Source organism: Paramormyrops kingsleyae, chromosome 9, assembly GCF_048594095.1.
Source record: "Paramormyrops kingsleyae isolate MSU_618 chromosome 9, PKINGS_0.4, whole genome shotgun sequence".
NCBI classification, from domain to species: domain Eukaryota; kingdom Metazoa; phylum Chordata; class Actinopteri; order Osteoglossiformes; family Mormyridae; genus Paramormyrops; species Paramormyrops kingsleyae.
The window spans coordinates 15,332,599-15,356,113 of NC_132805.1; the positions used below are offsets into that span (position 1 = coordinate 15,332,599).

The 23,515-nt window shown below is 41.3% G+C and overlaps 2 protein-coding genes across 6 annotated transcripts; both read right to left on the reverse strand.

Moving 5' to 3' along the window:
- Positions 1 to 81: 81 nt before the first annotated feature.
- plekhg6 (pleckstrin homology domain containing, family G (with RhoGef domain) member 6) lies at positions 82 to 12,580 on the reverse strand. 5 transcript variants are annotated; one of them, XM_023807059.1, is made up of 15 exons: positions 12,458 to 12,580; positions 10,613 to 10,838; positions 10,134 to 10,256; positions 8,719 to 8,832; positions 7,984 to 8,079; positions 7,653 to 7,703; positions 6,667 to 6,816; positions 6,210 to 6,317; positions 5,723 to 5,872; positions 4,993 to 5,130; positions 4,765 to 4,884; positions 3,358 to 3,487; positions 2,822 to 2,937; positions 1,322 to 2,745; positions 82 to 785 (listed from the first exon to the last, which is right to left on the reverse strand). In XM_023807059.1, the coding sequence occupies exons 2-15, from the start codon at positions 10,820 to 10,822 to the stop codon at positions 611 to 613; spliced, it is 3,105 nt and encodes a 1,034-aa protein (XP_023662827.1). In that variant the 5' UTR covers positions 10,823 to 10,838; positions 12,458 to 12,580; the 3' UTR covers positions 82 to 610. The 5 variants fall into 5 exon arrangements, with proteins under 5 accessions (XP_023662827.1, XP_023662825.1, XP_023662828.1 ...); XM_023807057.1 differs by lacking the exon at positions 12,458 to 12,580 and adding an exon at positions 12,249 to 12,315; XM_023807060.1 differs by lacking the exons at positions 10,134 to 10,256; positions 12,458 to 12,580 and adding an exon at positions 12,249 to 12,315.
- A 1,121-nt stretch (positions 12,581 to 13,701) lies between these two features.
- On the reverse strand, positions 13,702 to 19,931 carry tnfrsf1a (tumor necrosis factor receptor superfamily, member 1a). The gene is made up of 10 exons (XM_023807072.2): positions 19,773 to 19,931; positions 19,252 to 19,356; positions 17,393 to 17,516; positions 17,171 to 17,299; positions 16,409 to 16,555; positions 16,222 to 16,303; positions 16,048 to 16,094; positions 15,779 to 15,927; positions 15,415 to 15,559; positions 13,702 to 15,305 (listed from the first exon to the last, which is right to left on the reverse strand). Exons 2-10 carry the CDS (start codon positions 19,309 to 19,311, stop codon positions 15,019 to 15,021), a joined length of 1,170 nt encoding a protein of 389 aa, XP_023662840.1. The 5' UTR covers positions 19,312 to 19,356; positions 19,773 to 19,931; the 3' UTR covers positions 13,702 to 15,018.
- Between the last annotated feature and the right edge of the window lie 3,584 nt (positions 19,932 to 23,515).

A 23,515-nucleotide genomic window follows, 5' to 3' on the forward strand; every position in this document is an offset into this window, starting at 1 on the left:
CCTCGTATTTAAACCAACATTTGAAATGACATGAAAAAGGCTTCACTGCTTTTTGCAAATTAAATTGATTTAATAACCAGATTTACATATAAATTACAAGGAATACATAATTTATTTACATGCCTATTAAATGTCACCCTCATTTATACAAAATAAGTTTATATACATTCTTTACCCCAGTGAAGCCTGCATGGGGGAGGAAGGGCGCCTCCGGCGCATGGCTCAGAACATGGTGCCTTAGGCGACTGCCTGTGTCGCATAATGAGTTGATTGACTTTTCTTTAAACAGACAGGGCAAATGACGCACAGGTCCTTAATTAAAAATACAGTGAAGGATGTAAAACCCTTATATATAGAAATTACCTATCTATCATTAGCATTCATAATTTGAATGGCAATGATTTTAAAAAACAGTGACATCCCAATCTTCGTGGGACACCAGTCATGAGTCATTCCTCAGCAGGCATCTCTTACAACACTGGATCTCCTCCCTCCACCCCACCCAGAAAATGAGCTTGTTCACAGTGCAATTACAGTCAAAACCTGACTTGCAAGTCGAACCCGCTGTCGTTACTGCATTGTGGCAACCTCTTCCCCTTTCACTCCAGTTCTACAACTCTCCAAACTCCTGTTCTTCTTGTCCCTTTGTTCCCCGGAAATCTATATTGGGTAGTACTGCAATTCCAGGTCTGCTTCCATCGCCCTCAGGGTCTAGACGAACCATGACCTCGTCGTCGTCAAAGCACCAACCTGTCCAATCAACACTTGCACCTTGGTCGGAAAAGCTAAGAAGAAGAAAAATTGCATTTCAACATCAAAACACCATTAAATTATCATGTTAAATAAACAGCAAAAAGGAAATATTTTACACAGTTCATGCAACCTTCAAAAATGTCTCATCTGTGCCCAGAATACTTCGATTGCCTCATCCAATCACTGCTCTGCTTGGTTTTCTTGTGCTATCATGGTTATGATCTATCTATACTGCATGCTCTTGTACAATTGCACTTGTAGGTATGTAACCCTATCTATCTTTTGAATAGCCCTCCTACAGAGTTCCTGTATTGTATAGCTCTAGCTCTGAAGCTATGTTGCACTTCGTGCTCGTTGTTACTTGTTACAGCCTAGCTACAACTTACACCCACTTTGCTCCTAGACAGCTTAATGATTGTATTGTACTATCTGCCTGTCTTGTACTAAATAAATTAAGTACCTGCTAAATAAATAAACAAATAAACAAGTAGATAGATAGATAGATAGATAGATAGATAGATAGATAGATAGATAGATAGATCTGAAACTGCAGGTAAAATTAAATCACCCGCAATTGTATTCATTATTATATTTCTGCTTATCTTCCAATTCTTTGTTCACATCTTGCCATTTGTGCTGCCCTTCATTCTCCTGATCTCCAAAAATGTCCAGGTTGTCTTCTCTTTCTCTTTCCTCCTCACTGAAAGAGATGGATGGAGAGATTGAGCGTGAAGGAGAAGGAGAGATATCCCACACTTTTTCAGACTTTCCCAATCTTCTTTCTTTTCCTCGTTCTCTCTCTCTGGCTCGTGCTAAGAGGTTCTCCAGAGAGGTTCCATACATCTTGGCTTGAGAAAAGAGTGGGAAACTGCTCTCCGACAAGCTTGGCCTCAAACCAAGGGTCTGCCCTTCCTGAAGATCCATGTCTGGGACTGAACCTCTTCTCAGTCTGGGCTGTTTTTGAGTGTTTAGTCCTGTCCTCTTGCATGGTAGCTCTGCTGTCAAAAAGGCCTGTCCCTTTGCAGGTTCACTTGAAGTGACTGTGCTCCACAGCATTCCTTGGTTCTTTCTTACGGACGCCAAGCTGATTACAACTTGAGGATTAGACCTTTGGCCATTCCTTAGTTTTTGGTTGCAGTCAGAGTCTGAGGAATTGGCACTAGATGCCAATACATCTGTGTCATTGTCTAAATATCCGTTTTTATCAGTCTGAGGCGAGAAGTTATGCGGAGAGCCCATCGGTCGCCTCTTTCTTAAGCGGGGGGAATTGAGTTTACGTGAAAACCCCATTGTGTCTGTTGCCATATCATGCTCTGGTACACTGACTGTCAAATCCATTCTGGATGCCTTGTAAGGATCTTCACTCTCAAAATTTTTGACTTGCATTTCTTTCGATTCTGATTGTGTGGACGACATATCCACATCTGACCCTACATCAAACAATGTCAATGTGTTGACATTAGAATGAATCTCACTGGAATCCCTGTGACTAAAGGATGAATGTGAAGATTCTGAATGGCGTCCTACAACCCTTCTCTCTGGTGAACCCATTAAAATAATTTCACTCGATTCCACCTGGTTGCAATCTCTGTTCTTGTCTCCCTCCCCTTCTGTCAGTGCCATATTGCTCACGCTGTGTCGGCTGTTTATGATTTTACTTGTAACAGATTCATACACCGATGTATGAAAAGGCTGACTGCCTATCAACTGAAGACCCCAGGCTTGCTGCTGCCTCTGGAAGATACTCCCTTCTTCTGTCTCTGGCAATGGTAATGCTCTGTTTTGCGGTTGACCATGTCTCCTTTCTTCTTGGTCAGAAAGCAGAGTATGTTCAACTCCTGTCAAGTTCAACTCCTTATCTTGAACTTCCCTTACAGTGTCAGAGGGTTCTGCTCTATTAGGGTTGACTTTTGTCTCCATCCGTATATCTGTCAGGAGGAAACCCCCAAATCTCTGAGAGGTTTCCCTCTCCCTCATGGCTGCCAGAGACTCCTGGAATAAGAAGAGAGATTGAACATGAAGGGAATCGTGAACAACAGTAATGCTTTTAGCTGTTCGAGCATGTTACCTGTGCAGCCAGGATGCTTTTGACCCACTCAGATCGGCTGTCTGTGCTGGGTGCCGTTATAGTATAGACGTTCACAGCACAGAATAGCTCCCCAACCTCTACTAGCACAAAGGAGACTAAGAAAGACCAAGAGGTAGGAGAGAGCATGTTCATTATTTTTCAGACATAGTTATAGCATGGTGTTAAAAGCAATAAAATGTTAAAGGTGATGATTTCCTAACCAAAAACCTCATACCTGTTAATGGCATTTGCTTTAGCAAAACAGAGAGAGAAACATAGAGAGAAAACTTCAGCTCATGACCACTTCCTATAAAATAACCTACTTCTCATTTGGGTGCTGGTCTATATGGCACCTGATAGGCTCTCTACACAGGCTCTTTGCAGATTAAATGCAGTAGAAATTCAACAGAAATACTACGACCAGCAGTAATGTTTGTGTTCCCTTGTTAAGACCACACCCTCACTAAAAATCATTCATGTATTACACTCATGTGTCATGTTTAACGACAATATTTGAGTGGGATTCCAACACTCACCATCATCTTTAAGGGGAGCACAGACAATTCTATCCAGAGCCAGTGGGGGGCACACTACTTTTAACTTCTCTGACTTCTTCAGTGCCTTTGTCAACAAAAGCACATCCGAGAAGAGCAGAACAACCATCGGCTGCATATGAAAGTTTTGTAAAGTGAACACAGAAGGTGAAAGAACAGAAACAGAAAAATCAATTTCTATGTGAATAAATTATGGCTGTGAATCAATTATAAAAAAATAACTAATCTTACAGTTTTCTGTGATTAATTGCAATGAATTGCACCTGACTTTAAAACTTACAATAATAAAAATGTACATATTGAATCACTAAATGAATGTAGAATTTACACAAAGGGGAGTGTATGGGTCATTCTCACAAACTCATTACTTGTAACAAATCAATTTTCTCTGAATTTTAAAATGAGTTTGAAGACAGACTCAAATCATAAAACTTTATTAGTTAAACTGTCGATTTTGCCTCTGAGGTACTCAATCAGTTTAGTTATATTACCATTTATTCCTGTAATAAGCAAACATATTTAAAGAAATCCAGAGCAACAGAGATAAAATACTAACCAAAAAATTATGCATCTTCTCATGAAATTGGGTTTCATTCAATAAAGCTGAAACATTAAAAAACAAAAATCTAGTTTTTTGTTCTTTGGCTACCTAAAATGTTTACAAAAATCATCTGATGAAAGCAACAGATAAAATCATTTTAATATAATTAAATGCACAGGGTAATATAAATTGCGCTGCACAAAAAAACACAAATACTGTATTTCATTGAAACATTAAAAAAATTCTCAAGTACGTGAGAATGACCCATATTTTAACCACTGAAAGTACACTTAATAACATGAAAGATCTCAAGATTTTAAGGCATAAGTCACTAATAAAATTAAACAAACACTGCTAATTACAATACATCCTATGTATGCCTCTGTCCGGCAATTTTTTAAAACAAAATAAATCAGGTGGCATCAGCTTCCCTGTGAGACGCTAACTGATTGTTTTGATTTTAATAGTGGGAGTCTGTGCAAAGTCATAACCTAAACTCTCACGATGTTTACAACCAGGAAAGTATTTTATAGGTCTCTATTAAAATCTATACTAATACTATTCTCCCATTTGGGGAAGAACATAATGCATGCGTCAGCTTGGTCAAACAAATGATAATAACACTTTATGAGTTATAAATTTGCACAATGCTTTAATGTGATACATTTCCCAGCAATAATATAAATCTATGTAGTCACTGATCATGGTTGACATGCTGAAAACTTAATTCAGAGAACTGACCATTGAGTAATACAGCAGTGAATCTATTAATATATCATTGTATTTCATTTCATCGGAAAGGGTCCTGGTCTGCCATCGGGTCAATACTTCATTTGAAAACAACCAACCTTGCTTTCCCTCCTTGCTTTGACCCTGAGGGTCTCCTCCAACAGCAATTTACGTATATCCTTCATGCCGGCACCTCTGATGGGGCTTGTCAGATCAAAATGGCAGAGTTCTCGAACAAACTGTCCAAGATATTGACATGAACCAATCACTCAGCCCATTCATGTAGGCAATTCATATATTCCATTGTCCTCTCTGGCCTCTGGAGGGCACCATGCCTGTTTTCTCACCTTCTCGATTTCCTCAGTTACGCCCTCTGGCACATCGTATCCTTCCAGCCTTGAGGCAGACTGAGAAAGGGCAAGTTCCTCATCTTTCAGCCTTAGGTGGTCATTGATGCTATCCAGAAACCCATTTATACTGCTCAACTGATGCAGAACAATTCACAGATGGAGAGATACAGGGACAGATGGTCATGTGTTAAAATGAGATCTTGTACCGTTGTCTCACATATCCCCCAACATTTTTACTGTCCTATAAACTAGAAAACCCTACAGCATTTAAAGATGTCCGGTACCACACAAAAGTCTTAGCCCTTCAAATAAATGTTTACATACTTTGACATTAGAACATGTGTAAATGAACAGTAGCACAATAAAGCCAAACATACTTTCTTCTGTTCTTCGAAACTGTTCTTTACTGGTATATCTTGTTGGATGGTTAGAAGAATACTGGCTAGTTGGGTACTGCAAATTCTGGCATGACTTTAGGAGAGGTTTAGACAGCACTATATGCTTTCCTCTTAAATATATGGAGTCCTCCTTAATTCCTCAGTCCAGGCCAACTACTTATAATGGACTAGTATAAAGCAGTATTGTTCAGTTATAGAGAAGCTTTCATTATAAGGGACTAATAGTGTAATAGGGTGCAAAAATGTGGACTGTCTGGTGGTCCCCAAGGACTGGATTGGGAAACACTGAAATAGGGTGTCCGTGCAGTCCAGCTGACTGGGTATCTCACCATCTTCCGCAATGCATACTGCGTCTGGGGGTCCTGGGTACATTTCAGTACCTCTCTCAGCAGCAGTGGGTACTTGGTGATTCTCTGGTGGGGCTTGGCTTGCATGTCCCCAAGCCGCATTCGCCCACAGCCAGGGCAGTTCTCCACCCACTGAGGGAGCATTAGTGAGCAACCGTTAGCACAGAGCCCAAGACAAACCAGCACCCATAAGTTAGTAAGCAAGGCTGTAAAAGGCTGCAGCACCAGGAGTTGAACCAGACTACAGGCATGGGCTTAAAAGGCTACAAGACCCAGGAAAATGTATCTTACATTGTTATAAGCAAAAGAACACTTTGGTTTTGTCACGTAGACATGTGGAAAATAATATTTATAGTAACAACCACAGCATTTGTATAGCTATGACTGTGAAATATTATTTTCCATCTTGACTATATGTTACTGCAAGTGATGACATATGCAGAGTGTCTCTGAATGTCACTGAACACACCTTGATGTAAGCATGAAAGAGGGGGTTGTCCATCTGTCTCCGTGCAAACTCCATGATGTTCTCCTCATCCCGGCAGTAGCGCAGGTATGAGGAAAAGCGCTGGCTGAACTGGCAAAAGCAGGAAGATGGTAGAGAGGCACATGCATGAGATGAGCGCTACATATTTACAGGGAAAAAAAACGAAAGCCAAAAAACTAATGTCAACATAACTGTTGACTGCTGGCTAGGACATGCTCCCCCCCCCTCCAACCTGGGCCAGTTAGAGGACAGATGGATGGATGGATGGCTGAATGGATGGATGGATACACGCAGATTGATCTGCAGAAAACTGACACTCACCAAGCCCAGAAAGTATATCAAACCTAGGACGTGGGTCAATGAATTAACTAGGTGGGTGACTAAATTTCCCCATCAGAGCAGGTGCTTTAATGGATGTAATTGGTCCCACCCCCAGTACCTGTAGGAAGCCCTCCTCCAGCATGAGTGGTTTGAAGGGACCCCCAGTATGCCGGGCTTCCAGCAGCATGGGGAGCATCACCTCCTCCCAGAAGCATCGATGAGCATCCAAAACAGAGGGCAGGTTAGAGAACAGGTACTCAAGAGTCATCTGGGGAAAAAAATGAACTGTTGGAAAGGTGTAGACCGAGGTGTACTTTCCTAAATTGGTAAAAATCTGCACGCAGCGAGAAATAGATGCAGGCAGAAAAAGTGTGAAATGCGTAGGTCAGTGTAGAAGTAGCCAGGGAGCAGAGGCAGAACAACATCGGCAGGAAAGCCCTTAGTGTACATGAGAAGCAGGTCTGTGCTCTCTATTCACCAAATATGGCACTCTAATGGAGAGAAAGCACCAGCTTCCTTTTACTCAGAATCGGGTGTTTACATCGATGGCTTTGTGTTTGTTTGAAGCCCCTTTTTAAAAGGATCAAAGGGAGACAAAACACCTCAGGACTGGAGCAGGCACACTGCATGTCCATGAAGCTGAGGGTCCCAGGCAGTGGTAGCATTAACCCCAGTTCATTAACCTCAGATGGAAAACAGTCAGAGTCCAGTTAATCTCAGAACTTTTCTCTGCTGTGGGGAATGCAAAATGTGTCAGAGTTGCTCCCTCCTACGCATGGTCTAGTTTCCACTTCTTCAGCAGATTCTCACCGTCAAGTTGAGGATGAATGGACTGACAGTGGGTCAGAGGAAGCATGAAAGAGAGACACAAAGCTGTGCAGAGAGACCTCCTAGCAAAACCCTCGACGGGAATCACCCCGAAGGTAACAGGGACATCGATAGGGCAGAAAACACAAAACACCTAAAGTGATGTTGCCTATAAAATATATTAAGGCTTTCCAGCAAGTCCATTTGGAGGATGCTCATGTGAGGAATGTGACAGGTGTTTCATAAGCATGGCAGGACTGGAAATAACTGGAGAAGGATGACGGGCAGTGAACTGACCTCTTGCAAAAAGCCGTTCCTGTGCAGATGGGTGAGAGCGCCCATGACAATCTGATGGAAAGGATGCGATAAGTCAGTCAGAGAATGATTCATCTTCCGGCGCACGTGACCCTCTGCGTTACCCCATTGCACATTCAGGGGGGCCGAGGGGGGTAGCACACAGGAACAGCTTCTGTATGGCGCTTCTTTAAGAAGGGTCCCACCACCTCAAATGACTGCGACATTGTAATGGGGCACGCGGCCCATGGCAATGATGGATGCAAACCAGCTCCTTTGTGGTCACACGGCGAGATAATTTGATTTACTTGAATGGGCCTTAAAAATGACTCACGTCTGTGACAACAGTCAGCTTGGAGATGTAGTTCAGCTCGGTGTACAGAAGCTCCCAGAGGGCTTCTTGCTGGTGCCTTGCTGACTTATCCATTGCCTGAATGAGGAAATCAGCCATTTCTTAACACATTCATCTCAAATATGTATTACCTATCATGAATGAGAAGCTATCTGCATCCAAACAATGCCTGTCACTCAGAATCTTTTGATTCTAAATGATGGTGTTGAGCAATGTACATTTCATAAGGACTGTATCATAGTGCACTGTATAATGATTCCATCACCATAACCACTTATCCAGTACTTGGCTGCAATAGGCCCCAAGCCCCAGGGACTGGACAGGGGGCATCCTGCACAGGATAGCCATCCATCACAGGGCACACTCTTAGTCGCATCAGAGACACCTGATCAGAAATGTCACACATGCAGAACCACGGGTGGGAACTGAAGACCCAGAATGTATCTGTGAGGCCAGCCTCATTGTGTAATAATAATCAAATATATTAAATATAAAAAATATTGGTATCACTTTACAATAAAACTACCCTTATAAAGGGTTAATGAATGGTTTAAGATGAAGATATTAAGCTGTAACACCTTTAGACAATTATGAGCAAGTTGTAGCAGAGTTTTCTTTTTTTTAATGAGTTGCTATCATTTATAAGTGGCAAAAGGGAGCCTTATTGTAAAATGGTATTAAATATACTAATCAATACTGAAACAATAATAATGTGACCTGGTGTGACTGGACAATGTTGGTCCAGTTGTCCTCCAGTGGAACGCCGGCCACATCAGTCTGGTTATCAGGAACTGGCAGCGGGAAAGACTCCAGAGTCGATTTAAAGGTGTCCTGATGGACAAAGTGCATGTTAGATCAAGTAGTCAAGACACGTTGTCATTTACCTCTTATTTAATTAGGCGCAATTTTACCTAATCTGGATTAAATTTAATTGACTAAATGCTTCAGAATTTATTCAACAAACTTCAGTCCATCATGGACAATGCAATCATCCGCTCCACAGTGTGGTGGCTGATCAGAGAAGCACTTTTAGCTACAGGTTGACTAGCAGGTTGACTAGCATTAAGTGCTCCACTGAACGCCACAGAAGATCTTTCCTACCTACAGCCATCAGACTCTATAACTCCTCACACTGATCTCACACCCAGCCTGACGCTAAACATAAAATCCATCCCGCCGCACACCATACTTTAGCCTGTGCAATAAACCTGCTGCTACTCGGATGTGCAATGTTCATCTGGTAATTACCTGTATTTCTACAATTAGCAGTATTTATTTTATTTATATATATCGTATTTCTGTTTCTCTTATGTATATATCATGGTGTGTATAGCGCAGAGTCTCTCTTTTATAAATTTATTTCAGTTCTTATACTTATATCTGATATTTTTCATTGTTCTTGTCTTGTGTTTCTGTGTGACTATCTAGTAGTAACATGAACAATTTCCTCCGGGATCAATAAAGTTTTTCTGATTCTGATTCTGATTATTCAACTGTGAATATTATTATTAATTGCTATTAACAGGCTGTAATGGGAGAGGAGGGGAGGGAAGGCGAGGGGAGGGGACAGGTGTGTGGAAACAGACATTACTATATACAGTATTACTTACTCATAAGACTACAAAATTACAACAATGCAGAAAGTTTCTTGTTATAAGTGAATTCCAATAGGACACCAATGTTTGCATAGCATCAGAAAGGATGAGTCTGAGCTGTAAAGAATTTCCACATACTATTTAATCCACAATAAATCAAAGTTGGGGGCTGTAAGTGATCATGTTATAGGGCAGAGAGAAAAATCATGACCCATATGGAGTACTGGGTTTGCGGGTTTGAATTGATTGGGTTCATTGCTTGAAAATAAATTCATCCCACCTGATCTTTGCAAATAAATATCAGCTACTATGTGAATAGTGATTAGTTAATCATTCTAATCTGCGAATGTCCATCACATTCTAATCTGCGACACTTTCATGAAAATGTTTCTGAAGGGCCATTAAGTACTGAGCTCAGAACTTGTGGGGAAAACTGAAAATTCTGATGTAGATTTTTAAAAATTACATTCAGGATTCCCAAAGCAGGGACTGCAAGCAGCATTAGTCTGTTAAGCAAGTGAATAATTCATGGATTACCCCAAGGGTTGGAGCTCTGTCAGAAAGGCCCTGGTTAAAGAGGACCTGCCTGAGTGCAGGCCGATGTTTGACGTTCGCCTTTCTCACTGTCACAAAATCGTAAATCATTGGCTTTTGCATTTTCTGAAATGAAGCATAAAATTATCAACACTTTGCACTGAAGCAAATAACTAAAATAAACATGATAATAAAAAACCAATGTGCCCATGGTGATAACAACAGTCACACAGTGTTAAGATAAAGTACTCTGTAGTCATTTAACAAAGACAAAAATCAGCTTACAGGTGTGCATGCCATTTGTGTGCTATAAGATCGCTACAAGGCACCCAGTCCTCGAGGAGACCTTATGGTCCACATTTTTGCTCCTTCCCAGCTCCCAGTAGGATAAAAATGTGGACTGCCTGAGGAATCCTCCTTTGTTTTTTCTGTTTGTGTGATTGCTGGTGGAGGTCAGCAGGAACTGCAGTCAGATAAAGTACCTGATATCCCAGAGTGTTGAACTTGTGTTTGTCTGCTGCACCCTTGTGGTGTTTCTGTGTTGCTGCACTTGAAATTTCGCCCTCAACCTCAGAATCCATTTCCATTGCAGCCTCACTCTGTTTCTCCACCTCCACATCTGTCACCTGCACCCTTGGTCCCAAAGGACTCAGGTTCGTTTCGTCTGGACACTCAACATCACCTTCTCTCATTTTGGCAGAGGGGTTGCTGTCAAAAGAAATGATGTTATTGTGGTTTCTGTAAGTGACTGCTTTAATACACATTAACACACAATAAGAGAGAAGTAACATGTTAGACAATAAGAAAAAACAACAAGAGAAAAGTAATAACCTTTTCCTAAGAAGAGGTAAGTTAAAACAAAAGGGAATCTTTCTGTGCTGGAGAACATATTCAGCATCCAAAATGGAGTCAAAAACAGCTGCCGATGTTACACCATTAAAGGCACCTTCTGAGTTCAAACATTTTTTTTTCTTTTTTTCCTTTGCCATTCTGTATGAAATTAGTTGCTAAACTTCTAATAAATACATGTGTGAAGTTGTAGGCTTATTTAGGTTACACTTTACTTGAGAGGGCACAGGTGACTTAGTAACTCAGTTACTACTCAATTACAAATCATAAATATATATAGCAACTGCATGAAACACATAAACCATTATGATTAATTAATGATGAACAAACATGGGATTAGTACATAACTGTTTATGGTTAATTAATAAATTAAAGAAGAGTGTACTACTACATTATTGGTCCCTCTCAAGTAAAGTGTTACCCTTATATACATTTAGATTTATCTTATTTAACAGGTGCATTTGTGTAAAGCAGCATACAAGTGAGGCAATAGCACATTACAAACACATCTGTTGTCATGGAGCTGCCAATGAATGCCCAGGATGATGTGTACTGTACGCTGTATGGGAGTAAGAGCTACACCATCCACCAAATCAAGCAAGAACCTAACAAGACAACCATTTAAATTGGCGTGACACTGAGAGCATCGGGGGAACATGGAGTGGTGGTGGTTATTAAAGGTGTCCGTGGCACTTATGACCCCTCGACATCAACCCTCACAGGTAGCCAACAGCTAACAGTAAGGGCATTGTGGTTAAATTAAATTGACATCATAGCTGTAGGCAGCTACTTTGTATACAGGAACATACCGGTGATCGTGCTAATTGCCATTTTAGAGAAAATCAATAAACACTCTGCCTTCATGGGCAGTGCATTCAGGCACATTCACACCCACAAGTTCTCGACAGGAGGGCTTAATCCCGGTACAGCATTACCCAGTAAAGCCAGACTAGCTTTAGCCTGACATCTGATATGGAAATATGACAGTGTTTAAGTAATGTATGACTAAAATAATGTGTAAATATACTGTAAGAATCTGCACCCTCAAGATAGCAACCTAATCCACAGCTCCATTAATCCACAGGACATAGCCTTTCCCAATCATTGTCCTTGTTATACTGGTACAGAGCGTAATTGCCTCTAAATTCACACTGTTGATCCTTATCCTGTCTCAAACACCTTAGAATTAATTAAACAGACACTGTTTTCAATAATATCTGAAATTTATTAACTATTGTCAGCTATTATGTCTCGGAAAAGGCAAGTTACCTGTCTTGTGCTGGCTCCATCCTGTTTTTATGAGTCCTAGAGCATTTTATGTTAGAGCAGTCTCCTAGTTTCTCCCTCCTACTTATAAACCTGCCCAGCTGCAACCAGCAGAACAAGAAAGGCAAGATTCTTACCACACTAACTGCTAAACTCTGTTCACTCTCATCATTTTGTTTCCCGCTGAGTCTCTAAGGAAATACGCCACACACCTTTTTGCATTTCACGCTGCTTGTCAGCTCCTCTCATTTGTCTGGTGCCTCCCTTTAATTGAATAACTATACGTCAGAGATGGGGATGGTTGACTATGGAATTAAAAATAGAGAATTCAGGGGCAATGAGATTTATGGTAATTATGAAAAGTAAAAACAAGCTTGTATAACATCAAGACAATACATTCATCCATATACAAAATGCTTATCCTGATTGGGGGACTATGTGAGGTTGCAGAGGTGCTGCTAGAGATTTTGGACCCCCCACAGAGACTAATCCCATAATGTGCTTTTTTTAAGGCCCCTGTCACTCAGGGGCCCTAGAGTCATCCTACCCCCCCCCCTTTCCAGCACCCCTGTGAAGCAGCATAGGGAACACAGCTTGAGTACAACCTGTATGGGGTGACAGTCCATCACAAGGCATATAAACACCCACATGCACCATCATACATTATGGGGCATTCACAGACACCAATAGCCAAACAGAATGTCTTTGGATTGTGACAGGGAGCAACAAGGTACACAGATATTCTAAGAGGAAAAGAGAGTATAATATCAAGACTATATATATTTATTCATCCATCCATCCATCCATCCATCTCCTACCTGGAGGAAATACATGTGACCTGCGGAGAATATGTAAATTGTCTTTATGTACTGAAAGCAAATGTTTAGTTTCTCACTTTTTTGCAATTCTATTTTATTGTAAATATGTCTTCTGAATTTTCCAAGCACTCTGCCTATGAGTTTTAGTGAAAAATCAACCCAAATGCTTACCCTGTTCAGGAAAAATGAAAGAAAAACTTGTTTTACCTACTTTGGTAACATTATTTTATCTAGATTTAAATGTTTTGTTTGGAGTTGTTAGATTTAGGAGTTGTTTTAAAGTTGTCTATCAGTGAAACTGTATATAATTTATACAACACCCAATTCAAACCATGTTAGTTCATAATTGAGGAAATAATGCAAAATCAAAAGTCTGCCTCTGTACAAATCTGTTTATGACAGAGATAACAAGTAATAATCACGGCACAGATTACAAAACAAAATGGTGGTAGGAAACGAGGCTGGGAGATGGCTAAGAGTCAAAAGCCGACCCAGAGGAATGCGGAAAGGCAACATGCCGATCGATCAAATGCACACACATGCACACACACAATCACACTGAGTAATGATGCATGCATTCACATTCAAATTAACATTTGAAAGAGTGTGCTATCACCTCAATAAAACACTCACACTGCTTTTGTTTATAAAGACATATATTCTCATGACATGACATATTCATAAAAAATGTATAGAAATTCAATGCAGAAAAGAACTAGACCATGGAAGAAATCAAATGAACCAATTGAAGTTTAAAATTGATTATACATCGCTAATATAGGGTTTCTGCTCTGGAAATTGAAGAATCACCATGGTTTAAATTGCTTAAAATAGCTTTGGTAAAAATGTAGATAATGCTTTTTAAAGTTTGTGTGTTGCAAAATGTAGATATTGAAAGCATCAAGTGACACATGCAAGGTTTGTACAGAAATGTTGTGGAAATTAACTGTTATGCCCAGAAATTTGAGTTTGAGGGTCTGCTCCTTATAGCAAATATTACAGTAGTTACATTAAAAATGTGAAATTATGAGTTGCTATTACGGTGATTTTCTATGAGGCTGAATCGCTTAATTGGAATGGAGATAAAATGAAAAAATTCTGCATTAGTGTGGTATACATGTCCCCCTGCTGGCATTCACACCCAACATGGTATCAAATTCTCATACATTAATATCACATTATTCAGCCGTAAGAAATATGCTGCAGGGGGCACCAATGTGCCACTTCTCAGGTGCCTCACCGATCACATGTCACCTTGTTATGTTGCATGGGGGGTGGGGGGTTCAAGCAACACAACAGAACTGATATCCAACCAGTTAAACCTTCTCAAGGCCTGGAAAGCGAAATTACTGGCCAACCCCAAACTGGCTGTGTTTTCTGTTCACAAAACATGAGGCTGTGGTGCTTCAAAATTACAGAGATCACCTTGCTGGATGCCACAGAGACAAACACAAGGAGGTACACGTGTGGGGAAGGGGGGGGGAGTCACTAAGGAAGCAGAATTGACAATGGAAAAGCACCAGACATGGCACCCACCCTGCCACATGTAGCAACAGTCCAGCGTGCTTCAGTCCAGTTCTGAGTCTCTGAGTCATGTGAGCTGATATGCCGTCACTGGTCAGGTGACAGCACAGAATCGGGAAGCCTAGGTGAGGTGGCACAAGTGAAGGAAGGACTGGAAAGTAACGTGAGCACCTCAGCCTGGCCCTGATGCCTGGTTTAGAGTTTACAGGGCTTAAAAGTACTGCCGGGTTTCCTCTCTAGGGGCTCACAGCTGGAGGGCCACAGCGCCCCTGGTGTACACCAGGCGAGTTTAGCAAGGCATGACACTTCATAGTTATTCCAACCAACGTGTCTCCCATGTAAGCTGTAAGAAAAAGTTCTGATACATGTATATATCTGTGTGTCTGTGTCCACATTCTTGTATGCGTGTGTGTTTACACACTTACACGCCTCTAAAGGATCTGAAAGTTGGCCTCAATGGCCTCCGCACCCGCCATCAGTCCCATGGCCCTCAGTGTCTCTGTCATCTTCTGGAGCCGTGCCCTGGAGAGGGTGTCCACCTCATCCCCCCTGCCGCTGTCACACCACACTTTCAGCATCTGGAACTGGGCCTCTTTGCAGGTGTGATTATCCCTCTCTGCCCACTCGATGTCCCTCTCAGACACACCCAGGCAGCGGACCAGCTCCTTGAAGCGGCTGGCTGGGACGTGCTGCAGCAGGAAGTAGATGAAGTGGCAGGCTGAAAAGGCAGAGAGGGGACCCCCCCTCATGGTTAGTGTGCTGTCTGCACCAATGCCTGTACACCACACCATTACCACCGGGGGGCACCCAAAACACACATAACTCACTCTTGAATCCACGAGGGATGCAATCAGGAAGCTCTTCCTGCCCACCAGGATCCTTCCGAACTGGGAGCTCGTGTTCGGGCAAGGGGATCAGGGCTGGATGATCTTTCACCATTTTCCCATCTTCATTTACGTAGGACAATAAATTCTGATAATGATAAGTCAGCTCCACATCAATACCATGCTGACAGTGGCAAGCACAGTACATGGCGCATTCATTATCCCTTGGATTGCTGCTACACACGTAACCCATATTACACTGTCTGATACCGATCAACACTCTAATAACATGCTAATATACCTTTATTTCATTTCTATGTTCATCATCATTATTCAAAACATCGCAATTAAGACTCATGATGGATACCTTGGATATTTCGCTGTCAGAAGATACCGGACTGACTACAATCTCTTGGCTGTGACAGGGACGCCTCTTTTGAATAAACATGCAGATCATAATTAAAATGAACACACTCGTGAAGGCTATCACCACCACCACGAACGCCAGCTGCCAGTCTGATGGGGAGAGAGAGAGAGACAAAATGTGAACAGTAGTTATACGTGCTAACTGTGACATTGTTATATTCCCAGAGATCCATGGGAATACAGAAGAGCTCTCGGCTTTAAGGCACTGACCTGCGCTTTTTCCGCATAGGTGGCTGCATTTTTGGTCACCGTTGCACCTGAAGGAGGGAGTTGTGAGACAAGAAGCTGACAAATATCCAATCCAGCCATGTCCTGCCTCTTTAAGAGAAGTGTGGTCACAAATTGAACTGCACTACAAAACAGGAACACAGACACACTACTCACGTTTTGCATTCTTCGCATATTTTGTTGCTGTTGCGATAAAACTTCTCCTTACAGTCACATTCTCTGTTAGTGGACCCTGAACCTGAAGGGACAAATGAAAGGTTTAATGTTAGGAACCTGAAGGGTGCAGCACATAGATGGCTGTAAGCAGCCTCCTCCCAGTATGGGGCATGAACATGCAACTCACATGAGATGCGTTCCTGCTCGCCATCCCCACAGGAAGTGCATTTCAGACATTGCCAGGTGAGGTTTGAAATAGACTGCTTGAAAAATCCTTCATTGCAGACACATTGCCGGTTTTTTTTGCGTGTGCATGGAGACAGCTCCCTTTCATCTGTGGATGGAAAAGGAGAAGTGAACTGAGCTAACTGCAGTAGCTATGGCTATAACGGACTGAAGATGGGCATTGGCCATCTCATTTTCTGGCTCAGAACTCGGCTGGCTATGAAATTCGGCCATTCTGACATGTCCATGTAGATTCTTTTGGTCCACTGAGGTTCAACAAAGTTCTTTGCAAAATATATTATTAGTTTATGTCACAGAGGAATAAAGTGCTTTAGTGTAAAGGTCTGCTATTATAAGTGCTATGACACCCATGATGCTTTGCATTACAAACAAAAAGTACAAACTATATTCCACTCTGTATTTTCTGGAATTTTCTAGAAAATGATCAGAAATATTTGACTCTATATCAGCTTTCAGTTCCGCTATTTCTCACATTTCTATTACCTTAAGAAAGGATTGAAAAACACAAGCTAAATTCAAGCAGCTCAACTGTACCTAATGATTCAGTTCTGGCAGAAAAAAAATATTTACACAGTGAAGCAGGCCAGAGACAGTTTATTACCCAATCCATGCTTTCCTGTCACAGGAAATGCTGGTTTCGCAATGTTGTTGGCCAGGAGAACGGCTCAGAGCAGATCATTAGGCATTACTTATTTTTACTTACTGGATTTGCAAGACCTGCATCGAAAGCAGTTTGGAGCATTGTTGCTGTTCTCTATGTAATAATCATTCAGACACGGCTTGCAAATGCTTTTGCGGTTACTGCTTTCACAATCTTGTTCCAGTCTGAAACCTGAAAAACAAAGAAAATAACGGCAACATCAAACGTGAGCGGAGCACTTCCAGCGGACAGGGATAAGGGAGCCCCAGAGGTCCGGTAGCTAACCTCCATGGCATTTGTTACAGCAGTGGCCCTTTGTTGTGCTCCAGTACTCATCCTCTTCACAGTCTTCTTCAGCTAATTTGTCATGTGAAAGCTCCGGCGATGGACGGGCAGGAGCAGCCAGAGTCTGAAACACAAGGGGTTTCTGCTGAAGTGCACAGATAAAGGTGAGGCGAAGGAAAGGACCACATTATGTCAGGAAGAAGGATGACTAGTGGTGGGAGAGAAGAACCCTGGAAAGCTCTTTGTAGGATTTAAGGACCCACAGTGATTTTGTGGTCCACAAAACAGATTACCTAATGGTGTTCAGTGATAAATTTCCTTCCATCCATCCATCCATCCATCCATCCATCTGTCCAACTGCTTATCCTGGACAGAGTCTCTCCCAGGCTACTCCCTGACTCCCTGAGAACCCAGTCCATCACAGGGAAATTACCCTGTGTAAGCGATTACTCAAACACACACAATCATTTCCTATGGTCAGTTTAGAAATGCCACTTAATCCAACTGTATGTCTTTGGACTGCAGAAGGAAAACAAACGTATGTAAACCCTGGGGGTGTGAGGCTACAGTGCTATGACATCACATATGCAACAAACAAGCAATAAACAAAACAAAAAAAGTGTCAAATTCAGAGGGTGGCAAGTAGTACTGTTGCATAACAACAGGGTTTGAATCCCGCTCCCCTTATTTCTGGACTTGCATGCTCTCCATGTATCACACTGGTTATCTCCTGTAAACAAAACATGCAGTTGGGTGAACTGCTGTCTCTACAATTTGTCTCTGTTGTGTGACCTGCAATGGACTAGAATCCTATACAACTCTGCATTGGATAATTGCTTGGAAGAAGGAAGTATCAGTATGGCATAAATCCAATGTAACACCACAAATGTGTAAAAATGTTAACTACATCAAATAATGAAAAGACTATTACACTGAAAATAATATACATATTAAGACCTAGATTAAGATGCACTCTACTGATGCCAAGGGGAAATTCTAGTACAAAAAGAGCATGAACGTAGGCAGTAACGAAACCTGAACATAAGTAGTCAGGTAGGCACCTTGGAGACCCGTCATAGACACAGGTGTAACCGGCAATGTCTTGGCTGTCCACTTATGATCCAATCACCCAAAATGCATTTTAAAACCAAATGTAAATAGGGCCTAAGTGAATCAATTAGTAGTTAGAAGATAGGAATGATCTCAAATTAATAATGGCAACAATGGCTTCTCCACCCTTGTTTATAAATTAAACTGTAATTTATAGATACAGGAGGCTGCATCTGGGCTGTCTAATATCATACCTAACAGGATTACTGTAAATGAGGGGAAAGTTATGACAATTCCAGAAAAATAGAGCATAATTGGACTGGAGGCCCAATTTGATATGCTTTCATGCCCAAAATCTCTAGTGGCATCCCTGCTAGTTAGTACTAACCTACCTGAACGCGATTGGCCAATTATATTTTCAAAAATAAACTCTATGGTGCTGGTTGTCATAGCATTAGCATTTTTCCCATACAAATGAATGAGCGGTCCCCAAAAAGATATGATTACATGACTCTGTGTGTGTGTGTGTCACTGTGTGTCTGTCTGTTTGTGTTTCCCATAAGTCGCTCTATTTTTGTTCTGCACTAGTTCTTGAGTCAACTGCCTCGCTCATAATGGCAAATAATCACATATATTAGATTGCATCTTTTGCTGGTATAGCAATCTGTTAGAGAGTAACTAACTTGAGACACTGCTTACATTACTAATAGTAGGTGGTCTTTTAAAGTTAATAATATACGTTTGTTAGATTATCGCATTCCTAAAATGACGCGCACCTGCTGATTTATGTTTTTTTTTTAAAAACTCACCACCACAATAGTCAGTATAAATATCTTCCTGAACGAACTGTTTTCCTGCTTTCCGTCCATAATCTCACTCGATCTTCATAATCGCCATTAAGATCACGATCCACCCTAAAATGCACAGGACATATACACACACTTTGACACTTCGTTACAAGAAAAAAAGACAAAGCTACCCACGTCAGTATATATAGTTACTGCTTTTCAAATTGTACAAACAAATACTGTGTATATTGCAATAATACATTGCGCAAGAGCACACTTTTTGTCCCCTTCAAGCGACATTACGTTTCATTACAATACTAAAATCGCCCGAAGATAGCATTTGACTCAAACCTGGATTTCTTTTCCACAGATTTGTAGATGTTTGATTTTTTCTCCAATCCAAACCTCAAACCAATTTCAAAGATATTTTCCTTTACATTTTACTTTCACTTTTAAAATTACACCCACGTAAGCTTTTCAAAGATCGACGCACTACTTTGTAAATTTCATATATGCGATGCGTTTAATTAGTCCATCTTTACCTTGAGGAAGGAATCCGACTTGATCTAAACTGTTATTTATGATAATGTTGTTATAAGACATAAATGTAGACTAGATTAGTTACCCCAGCACCAGACTTCCAGACATTCACAAGAACTTAAGTGCATTTCCTCATTCGAAGGAGGGCGGATTTAACTGGAAACGATACGTACGTCCTGTATTGCGGCTACAATTTTAAAATATTATGCAAAACGTACAGTAGGCATAGCCTAAATAAATAGGTTATGGATTTATTCCTACTAATATATTGCTGCTGTAGGCTATGTGACGGGTATTATATACGGTAATTAAATAGGAATCGAGTGAGTTCAAACAAATAAGGGCATTTTACTGGGAAACTGCTGTATATGCAAATACAGGGCTGTCAACTTTGGTCAGCTGGTTGGCGTGAGATTTTCAATTTCAGACAAGTCCGCACACGCATTTACACCTTTGTGACAGTTTTATTCCCTTGTAAATGGCCTGTAGGGTTTGCAAACTACCTCAACGCTTTCGCTGCAGCTAATTTTAGGTTTATAATGTAATAATATAAATTTGCCGTAAGATTTCTTGCACGAGCGTGAGAGTCCGAAAGCGTGAGTGTCACGCCAGATGCGTGAGAGTTGGCAGCCCTGCAAATATGACAATAGAGTTAATCTCTGGAACATTTTTAGTTTTACAGAAGTTTTCACTACGTTGCTGTTGGATCATATGTGATGACGATTTTTTTCACTTACTGTATATCTTTAATTGTTCGTGTACTTTTGCAATATCGATCTATCTACCTAGTCACTACCAAGATTTGAATTAAGCAGATTTTGGGTTATTCTTAACTACTATTGAGAATGTTTCTGCCAAAAACTTGCTCGGAGCACAATAGTTATGTATGTATCCATCCATCCATCCATCATCTATCCACTAGTCTTCTTAATGCTTATCCTGGTCAGGATCACAGGGCATTTGGAGCTCATCCCAGTCAGCACAGGGCATAACTTTAATTTCAACATGAGGGGGAGGGAAATGAGGTATCCACTCATTTAGAGGGAAACATTATTACGGGGGGGGGGGGGGGGGGAGTATATTGGCCGGTTTCGATTATTGAGGGGTTACAACCCTCCCACCCGCAATTTATGCCCAGTCAGCACAGGACTAGGGTAGACCCTTAATGTGATGCCACAACATTGCAGGGCACATTTTGAGCAATTTATATAATTTATATTATAAATTACAGGTTCTCAGATAAGAATCAATTGAAACAAAGAGAAACACATGTTCACAATCTTATATCACAGGTGCATGTCATGCCTCTAAATTGCATTCACACAAGCAGATATACACTCACCTAAAGGATTATTATAACACCTGTTCAATTTCTCATTAATGCAATTATCTAATCAACCAATCACATGGCAGTTGCTTCAATGCATTTAGGGGTGTGGTCCTGGTCAAGACAATCTCCTGAACTCCAAACTGAATGTCAGAATGGGAAAGAAAGGTGATTTAAGCAATTTTGAGCGTGGCATGGTTGTTGGTGCCAGACGGGCCGGTCTGAGTATTTCACAATCTGCTCAGTTACTGGGATTTTCACGCACAACCATTTCTAGGGTTTACAAAGAATTGTGTGCAAAGGGAAAAACATCCAGTATGCGGCAGTCCTGTGGGCGAAAATGCCTTGTTCATGCTAGAGGTCAGAGGAGAATGGGCCGACTGATTCAAGCTGATAGAAGAGCAACTTTGACTGAAATAACCACTCGTTACAACCGAGGTATGCAGCAAAGCATTTGTGAAGCCACAACACGCACAACCTTGAGGCGGATGGGCTACAACAGCAGAAGACCCCACCGGGTACCACTCATCTCCACTACAAATAGGAAAAAGAGGCTACAATTTGCACGAGCTCACCAAAATTGGACAGTTGAAGACTGGAAAAATGTTGCCTGGTCTGATGAGTCTCGATTTCTGTTGAGACATTCAAATGGTAGAGTCAGAATTTGGCGTAAACAGAATGAGAACATGGATCCATCATGCCTTGTTACCAGTGTGCAGGCTAGTGGTGGTGGTGTAATGGTGTGGGGGATGTTTTCTTGGCACACTTTAGGCCCCTTAGTGCCAATTGGGCATCGTTTAAATGCCACGGCCTACCTGAGCATTGTTTCTGACCATGTCCATCCCTTTATGACCACCATGTACCCATGCTCTGATGGCTACTTCCAGCAGGATAATGCACCATGTCACAAAGCTCGAATCATTTCAAATTGGTTTCTTGAACATGACAATGAGTTCACTGTACTAAGATTCAAGATGGCGCCGAGGATGGTAGCCTCAGTGCTCAGCTCTCAAGTGCTTGTTTTGTTTTTGTTAGTTTTTCCAGTTTTTCTTGCTATTTTGCACGCTACTTTGTATATTTTTGTATATCTGTATATAACTCTTTTTATTACCTGTGTCTTGTCTTGTCACTGTCTTTCTGTTGCACTGTAGAGTTCTGTCACTACAACAAATTCCTCGTATGTGTTAACATACCTGGCAATAAAGCTTATTCTGATTCTGATTCTGAAAATGGCCCCCACAGTCACCAGATCTCAACCCAATAGAGCATCTTTGGGATGTGGTGGAACGGGAGCTTCGTGCCCTGGATGTGCATCCCACAAATCTCCATCAACTGCAAGATGCTATCCTATCAATATGGGCCAACATTTCTAAAGAATGCTTTCAGCACCTTGTTGAATCAATGCCACGTAGAATTAAGGCAGTTCTGAAGGCGAAAGGGGGTCAAACACCGTATTAGTATGGTGTTCCTAATAATCCTTTAGATGAGTGTATACTAAATTGCCAGGTTATGTTTTTGGATCATGGGAGAGAATCAGAGTGCCTGGAGGAAAGCCATGCAACACAGAAATTGAACTGTTTGGAGCCATATGAGTTTTTAAAAGTCATTTTATGGTTGGATTTGTGGATATGTTTTATTAATTGTATATGCTGGATATATACCTCAAATGAAAAATAACACTGAAGCTGGTTAAATTTCTATTTACTAAGATTTGCAAACAGAAACCTAGATTTAAGTCATATGTCATAAAAGGTTTGCCATGCATTACCAAGTACTTCCTGTGCAATCAGCCATATCCTGACCCCAAATTATACACACAGTGCAGCAGCTGTTCAGACTAAGCACACATCCACAGCCTATGGTATATGAGAATGACCTTTCATGGACGGCAACAATGGAAACTCAGCCGGAGGTGATTTTTGCTTAGATCTCATAAAGCCAGCTATCCATCCATCCAAACACACACACACACACAGTTGTGTAATCATATCTTTTTGGGGACTACTCATTCATTTCTATGGGAAAAATGCTACTGTTAACTATGACAACCTTAACCCCTACTCAGCCCTAACCATAACCATAAGTAACTAAACAAAACAGAAGACCTTTTGCATTTTTTTGTCACGATCCACAGGGAAGCAGGCGAAGGAAGCCGTGAATAGGTACAAAACGAATTTATTTCAGGGCTGACACACTTCAAGACACTCATAACGTTAATGACCGGACTGGGGAAACGAACGGAAACGCGGACTAAATACACTGGACTAATGACAGCAATCAGAAACAGCCGTAAAACAGCCGGAATCCACATGAGGTTAATGAGGGGGGCGAAGCACAGAAGGATCAGCACGATCGGGGTGTGACATTTTTAGTTTTTTCATTGCAGTCACGGATTTTTATAAAATAGAGTTTTCCCAT